Raw genomic sequence first — 7845 nt, forward strand, 5'->3', positions numbered from 1 at the left:
TGCTGGAAAGCCCTGGATGTCTACTTTCCAACGCAATTAGGAGTGCGCCATTTGGGCTTCTGTAGCTCCAGAAAATCCATTTCGAGTGCAGGGAGGTCAGAATCCAACAGCATCTGCAGTCCTTTTTCAGCTTCTGAATCAGATTTTTGCTCAGGTCCCTCAATTTCAGCCAGAAAATACCTGAAATCACAAAAAAAAAAACACACAAACTCATAGTAAAGTCCAGAAATGTGATTTTTGCATAAAAACTAATAAAAATATACTAAACAGTAGCTAGATCCTACTAAAAACTACATGAAAATACCCCCAAAAAGCGTATAAAATATCCGCTCAATTACCTAAGTCTTAGCCAAGAGTCATTTATCTTACTTCTTTTAATTACTTGCTTGATTTACGCATTTTGTCATTTAATTTCTTGCCCTCTTATTAATAACCTCCCCCCTTTGCCCCTTCATAGCCAATAATTGACCACTTCATTGCCATCCTCGTGAGACGATCCAGAGTTTAAATACTTTGGTTAATTCTTATTTGGGGTTTGTTCTTTGTGACAAAACCATATTTTAATTTGATGTGAGAGTTGTTTGTTGGTTTTGAGCTATGCTTACAACGAAGTCCTCATTTCTACAAGAGAAAAATCTAGACCGACAACAATTTTTGTATCAAATATACTTGTTAAGTTTGACAAAGAATGTTGACTTTCCTATCATGTGCCTAGAGCATCCCCTCTCCAAGTACCACATGTCTTTCTTCTTCTTGGATGCTAGGCAAATCTACACATAATCTTAAGTAACCTTAGGTATCCAAACTAATTTGGATCCTTCGAAGTTAATCCATCTTGGTTGTCCAAGTGTATTGAAATCACAAATAACCTTGTATATTTTATTTCTCACTCTTCTTTTGACAATAAGCATTGAGAAGAAGAGCGACCATGTTTATTACAGTTAAAGCAGTGATTTTTGTGTGCATGATGCTGAAAACGATTGAAGTTATGATGCTTATAGTGATTAAAAGTTTGGAATTTAGTGATTTTTTAGAAAGGAGCATTTCTTTTGACAAAGAGATTTCTAGCATTAGCACCTCTTTTAGCAACAAAGCTTGAATCAGAATTTTTTGACACAAATGGGGTTTTTGAATATGAGGCTCTTTTGTCAAAAAGTATGATTTTTCAAAGACAACCTCATTGTTTGTGAAATAACCCAGACCAGAATTTTTTGAAACAGATTTGTTTCTTGATGATGATGCATTTTTATCAAAATATGGTTTCTCAAAGACAACATCATTGTTAGAGAAATACCCAAGACCAGATTTATCAAATGAGAATTTTGTTTTTGAAGATGATGCCATGATTTTAGCAAATGGTTTTTCAAAAACTGCATAATTTTTAGTTACATAACCCAAGCCTAATTTTTCAAATACTAGTCTTTTATTAGCAAGTAATTTGTCCAAGTTGCTTGAACTCTGTATAAATTTTGCTAAATCATTATTCAAACTTTTAATCATTTCATTCGATCTTTCATTTTCAGCAACAAGTTCTTGAGAAGGATCAACAATGTGCTTTCCTTTGAATTTTTTAATTTCACATTTTAAAAATCTATTTTCTTCAACATGATCAATAGCACATTCGGTTTTCTATACTTTTTTTTTCAAAAAATTATTTTCTGCTTTCAATATTTCATTTTTAGACTTGCATTTATTGTATTTATTTAATAATTTTTTAGAATGGTGAGTGAGATCATCAATAATAACATGTAAGTCTTCACTGAACAAGTCAAAGTAATTTACCTCATCTAATTAATCATCACCAGCTATAAAATAGATTTGTTCTTCATATTCAAAGTCTTCATCCTCATCCGAATCATTCTCAATATCCTCCCAAGAAGCCATGAGCACCTTCTTCTTTTCTTTCTTCGCCTTGTCTTCCTTTTTGAGTTTTGGACAGTTGTATTTGAAGTGACCTGCCTCTTTGCAATAGTGATATATGACTTTTCTTAGTTCCTTCTTTTGCTCCTTTGAACTTGATCCCTTGTACTTGCCTTTACTCCTCATTAGCCTTCTCAATCTCCTAGCAAAAAAGATAATTTCATCATCTGAAAAACTATCATTAGATTCATCATCCAATAATTCAACTTTTGATTTTAGGGTCACTCATTTTTTTGTGTCTTGGCTGGTATTTGTGGTTTTATATGCTAGAAGTTTGTCTCTCAACTCATCATAGGTTAAAGGACTTAGGTTCTTGCTCTCAGCTAGGACAGTAGCTTTTGTTTTCCATTCTTTTGTAAGGCTTCTAAGGACTTTTCTCACAAGGGTTTGTTCAGTGTGGGTTATGTGCATAGCATCCAAATTTTTTATGATGATTGAGAATCTCACAAACATCTTTTCAATATTTTCTCCATCCATCATGGAAAACATTTCATACTCTTTTCGCAGCATATCAATCCTTGTTTCTTTCACTTGTTTAGTATCTTCATGTGTGACTTGGAGTTTATCCCAAATCTCCTTTGCCGTCTTGCATCTAGATACCTTCCTGTATTCCTCAAAACTGATAGCACAGTGCATCAAGTTGATGGCTTTGGTATTTATCTCAACTTTCTTCTTATCTTCATCATTCCATTTGGCTTCTTCCTTTGGAGTCACCACTCCATCAGCACTTGTCTTTGTTGGAAATTTATGACCATTCACAGTAATTTTTCATATGTTGTAGTCAATGGATTGACAAAAATCTTCATTCTTTCCTTCCAGTAAGCATAGTTCTTCCCATTAAAGAAAGGATGTCTGTTGTTTGACTGACCCTCTGTTAGAGTGTAGGACACAACATTTGCACCCAAGTTGTTAGCCATTGGACCTTTCTTCTAAGCTGTGAAGTTTGATTCTTGAGACCTAGCTCCTGATACCAATTGAAAGTTCGTGTTGACCTAGAGAATGAGGGTTGAATCTATGGTCTTCTTTTAACCTTGATTAATTTTACCTCAAACTAGAAAAAGTAACTTAGCTTTTGTTCTGTCTGCAAGATGGATTATGCAAGAGACGATTTCGTTTTGTCTCATAAATTGTGAAAAACAAAATCAATGCAGGGGAGAAAAAGATGACACAATCATGTATCCTGGTTCAATTGCCTCGTGCAATACAACTACATCCAGTCTCCACCACAACAGCAGTGAAATTTTCACTATTATGTCAAATATTACATACACCAATTTTCTAGGATTCTACCCAATTCTATCTGGGACAAATCCAGATTCTAACCCAAACCAGATTTGACTAAAAACTCACCCTAGCTTTCAACAGCAAAGTGCTTACCAAACTTGCAAGGGATACAACTCAAAAATAAGAAACAAAACAGAAATACAAACAAAGGAGAGAAAAATAAATCTTGGCTTTTCTCTCTAAGTTTCTCTCTATGTCTTTTCTCTCATTGGCTTTTTTTAATGGCTCTCTTTTATGCCTTTTTCATTGAATAGAAACAAAAAAAGACATAACATACAAACAGAGTACTCAATGATAAACCATGAAGAAGACGCTATAAGTTGAACCTAATTAAGCACTCTCTGATGAAGCTCTCCATCTTGGCAGAATATTTCTTTGATGCAGAAACAATGTCTAAAACGTTTAACTCTCACAGAAAAGCTCTCAAGGAAACTCAAAACTATGGTTCTCTCTCCTTACTTGTAAACTGAAGTGATTTTGCTATTTGTATAAGATCTATTTTTCTACTAGGGTTTTTTTCACAAGTCAGCTCCTTGCACTACAAAAAAATTTGGTTAAAATGGCGGTTTTTTTGGTATTTATGGCGGTTTGAACCGCCATTATTACTAGAAACAGCGATTTTAGAAAACGACGTAATTCTGGACGCCATTCTGGTTATTACGGTAGTTTTCATAAAACCGCCACAATTCCCTGGGTTAAAATGGTGGTTTTTGAATAGGTTAAAATGGCGGTTCAAACCGTCATTATTTCCGAATAAAATGGCATTTTTTGGTTGGTTAAAATGGTGGTCCAAATCGCCGTTATTTTCAGGGTTAAAACGGCGATTTTGGTTGGTTAAAATGGTGGTTCAAACCGCCGTTATTTCCAAGATTAAAATGGCATTTTTGGCTAGTTAAAACGGCGTTTATAAACTATCATTTTTCCCCTGACAGAGCAAGATTTTTGTTGGTTAAAACGGTATTTTTAGTTGGTTAAAATGGCGTTTGAAACCGCCATTTTTACTGAGTTAAAATGGCATTTCATGTTGTTTAAAATGACAGTTACAAACTGCCCTTTTTACTAGATAAAAGTGACATTGTTTTATCATTTACAAAGACAAATTTGAACCGTTATTTTTATCGGATTAAACAAATAATTTTTTTATTAAACTTTCTCAATAGCAAAAAATCAATACTCATAAACAAAATATTATATAACTCATAAACAATGTCTTAAACATAATATATTATTTTTTAGTATTAAAAATAAAAAATAATAACCCCTATACAAATAAAGTATCTAACATAACATAATTTTTTAATTATAAATGTCTTAACATGTAGCTCTTAATACATAAAATCTCCATCATAGCTTTGGGTGCACTTTGTCATGATAATCTCTGTCCTTACTCCAATCCTTCTTTTGTCTTGATTATTTGCTTCTAGAGTGCTTATTTTCACGCTGAACTATTGCCTGAAAGAAAATCATGTTCATTTTAATTAATTTTCATTCCACAGCCAAGTTTCTTATTATTTTCATTATTAATTAATTAATTTTCATTTCACAGCTTGGTTTATTATTATCATTATCATTATCATTTGAATCGGATAATATATTGAGTCTAGAAGACCAAAGCCATATCTTCAAGTATATCTTTTATTTACAGAAAAGGAATCCATGGACTAGTTAGTGCATTCAAAATGTTCCCTTAATCATAGCACAACAACAATGAATGCAAGCATGAATTGAGTTAATTAGCAAAACAATCAGCAATTCAGCATAAAAAAACAACAAATGCAGTGTAGAAAATTGAAAAGTTTCTACCATTTCATGCAATTAGACTTTAAAATATTATCTAATTAAGCAAAACAACATTTAATAACTTCATGGGTAATGATATTCTGCTGAACAGTGTATTTATGTAGGCAATCATATTTAGCTATATTTAATAATTCTAAAATTATCATGAAAATTATAGGATCAACAAGCACCCCAAACACAAGAAACAAAACAGGATGTGAGAGGTCATGCGATAACACTGAAATTAATTTTCTAATACTTATTTTTGGGTTGAGTAACAAAATCAAGAGTATAAAAAGAGAGCAGCAAATGAAGTACTTACGGATCAAGTAGACTTAAACTTTTTTCACTCCAACCCTTTGTTGGGCTAGAAGCTACAAGAGCTATTATTACTGCTACCATTGCACAACACACTGCTCTGCAAAATACAGACACAGAGCATCCATTTAATTTCTCACCGGATTATTTGGTGTAGTCAAATAAGCTAATTAAATAGATACTAACAGGCCAATGGAAACAACTAGTGCCAAAGCTACTTTGAAAATTTTCGGGGAAAGAATCCCTTTAATATGGTACATAAGAGCCACCACATGGATGATAATAAAAACCTGGACAAGAAAATCAGGGGAAAAAGATAAGGCTTAAAAGAGATTAATTAATAGGATATGAATAGAAGGAAAAATACAAAACATGAATTACATGTTACTAATAGGTTAAAACACAAACATGGATACTTTACTTTGTCCAAAGAATAAATGAAAACGCACCAGAAAGGATGCAAAATGCTTTGATGTCATTACAGCATTAAACCCAACAACAGGCACTAGGGCAGCCAGCAGTGTGCCCAATACAACCTGCACAGAGAGAATTCATAATGTTAATCAGTATCTAGGTAAGAATCAGAGAACAGACATTCTCTAATTATGTAGCATGCACAGTTCACATCCAATCTTAATTCCAATTCCAGTTCTAGTTGGTATAACAAGTAAGTAAATGCTGGTTATATAACACCTCACTCTGAGTACCAAAACTACCATAAACAATATTCAGATTAGGGCTTACCTTTCAAACCTAAGATAAAGTAATATGCATTTTTCCAACTCCAAACCAAAAAAGGCAAAAGCATTCGTTTAAAATCTTACATAACTGCATGATCAAAATAGATACTTACAAGAGGTGCATATGCAATGTACAGCTGTGAAGAATAGCGACCAGTAACTATGCACAGGAGTACATGCATTGGAATAAGGTTAATGATAAAAGCGTACCCTCCCCATGAGAAAACCTGCATAATAAGAAAGGTTGGTAACATAAATAAGAAGAGAATAAATTGAGAAAAGACATCAATAACAGCAATATAAAATAATAATAATAATAAAATAAAAATTACCATATAAAAGTATGATAGTGAATTCAAAGTTGCATAAAAGAGGGATCCCATATTTAGTGTCTGCATAACATAAATAAAGTCAGAATTCAAATACCTTAAACATGACAAGATTTAGTGAAAAGCAGCTGTTAAGAAATTCACCATGGCCAAAAGAGCAGCTGCTTTGTTAAAATTTAATTAGCCTTTCAACCCTCTCAAAATTTGCTTCATTAAAAGCAGGTGTTGTTATCTCTATCTCTTCGGCCCAGAAAACACATATTAGAGGCTATAAGGAAGGGGAATCGATCCATTCATACATACAGCATTCATTATTCACAATTTAGGTTTTAAATGTAGTTTCTAGAGAGGGAGGCTCTCTCCTCTCTCTCCTAGGTTTTAGAATTAGGATTTCTCTTAGTTTATGGTTATTTCTTCATTCCAGGTTCAATGTTCCTTTAATTTATGTTTCTCTTCTACTTTTATTTACTCTAATGCTTTTACTTGTTAATTACTTATGTTACCAAATTGGCTTATGAACCTTCCCATGTTAGATTTGAATTTATGTTTAAATGAAATTTGAGGTATTTCAGATTTATGATTGTTTTCTTCTATTTATGATATAAATAATTTGGATTTTTCCCTTTTGGCTTTGGTTGAGTAATTGGTGACACTTGAGTTGTCAAACTCAGCTGTTGATTGAAAAATTGGAATTTGTTGATTGATTTGGATTCCTCTAAAGCTAGTCTTCCCAAAAGAGTTGACTAGGACTTGAGGAATCAAATTGATTAGTCCACTTGACTTTTCTTTATTTAGTAAAGGTTAACTAAGTGGGAGCAAAAGCCAATTCTCATCACACCTGTAAGGATGACTAGGATGGGATTTCCAGTTCTCATACCTTGCTAAGAGCTTTATTAGTTATTACTTTAATTCTTGCAATTTACTTTTCTTGTTCATTATTCAAAAACCCCAAAAATATACCTTTTTCCATAACCAATAATAAGTCATACCTCCCTACAATTCCTTGAGAAGATGACCCGAGGTCTCAATACTTCGGTTATCAATTTTATTGGCTTTGCTTAAGTGACAACCAAAACTTTTGTACAAAAGGATTTTAGTTGGTTTAGAAACTATACTTACAACGGGAATTTATTTGTGAATTTCTTTACTAGCAAGAATCAGTTCGTCAAAATGGCACTGTTGCCGGGAAATTGCAAACGTGTGCCTTATTATTGGTTATTGTAAATATTTACTTTTTCGTTTCTTTGTTAGTATTTTTAGTTTTAGGAGTTTATTTTCATTAATTTTTATTAATTCTTATTTTCTTTAGCTACTATGAATTCTCACCCATCTGGTTTCAAGTTTGGTTCCAATGTTGTTATAAAGAATGGAAACTATAATGAAAATAGGCATCAAGGTTGGAAGAATCAAAGATGGGAGGAGCCACAAGGATTTGATCAACCTTCTTGGCAACAATCCCCTCCAATGCGCTATAA

The 7845-nt window shown here is 32.9% G+C and overlaps 1 protein-coding gene across 1 annotated transcript; it reads right to left on the bottom strand.

Moving 5' to 3' along the window:
- Positions 1–4406: 4406 nt before the first annotated feature.
- Positions 4407–6252, bottom strand: LOC112735999 (dolichyl-diphosphooligosaccharide--protein glycosyltransferase subunit STT3A-like). The gene is made up of 5 exons (XM_025785379.3): positions 6155–6252; positions 5751–5837; positions 5488–5591; positions 5306–5401; positions 4407–4656 (listed from the first exon to the last, which is right to left on the bottom strand). The coding sequence occupies exons 1-5, from the start codon at positions 6221–6223 to the stop codon at positions 4650–4652; spliced, it is 363 nt and encodes a 120-aa protein (XP_025641164.2). The 5' UTR covers positions 6224–6252; the 3' UTR covers positions 4407–4649.
- Between the last annotated feature and the right edge of the window lie 1593 nt (positions 6253–7845).

Source organism: Arachis hypogaea, chromosome 13 (genome assembly GCF_003086295.3).
Source record: "Arachis hypogaea cultivar Tifrunner chromosome 13, arahy.Tifrunner.gnm2.J5K5, whole genome shotgun sequence".
NCBI classification, from domain to species: domain Eukaryota; kingdom Viridiplantae; phylum Streptophyta; class Magnoliopsida; order Fabales; family Fabaceae; genus Arachis; species Arachis hypogaea.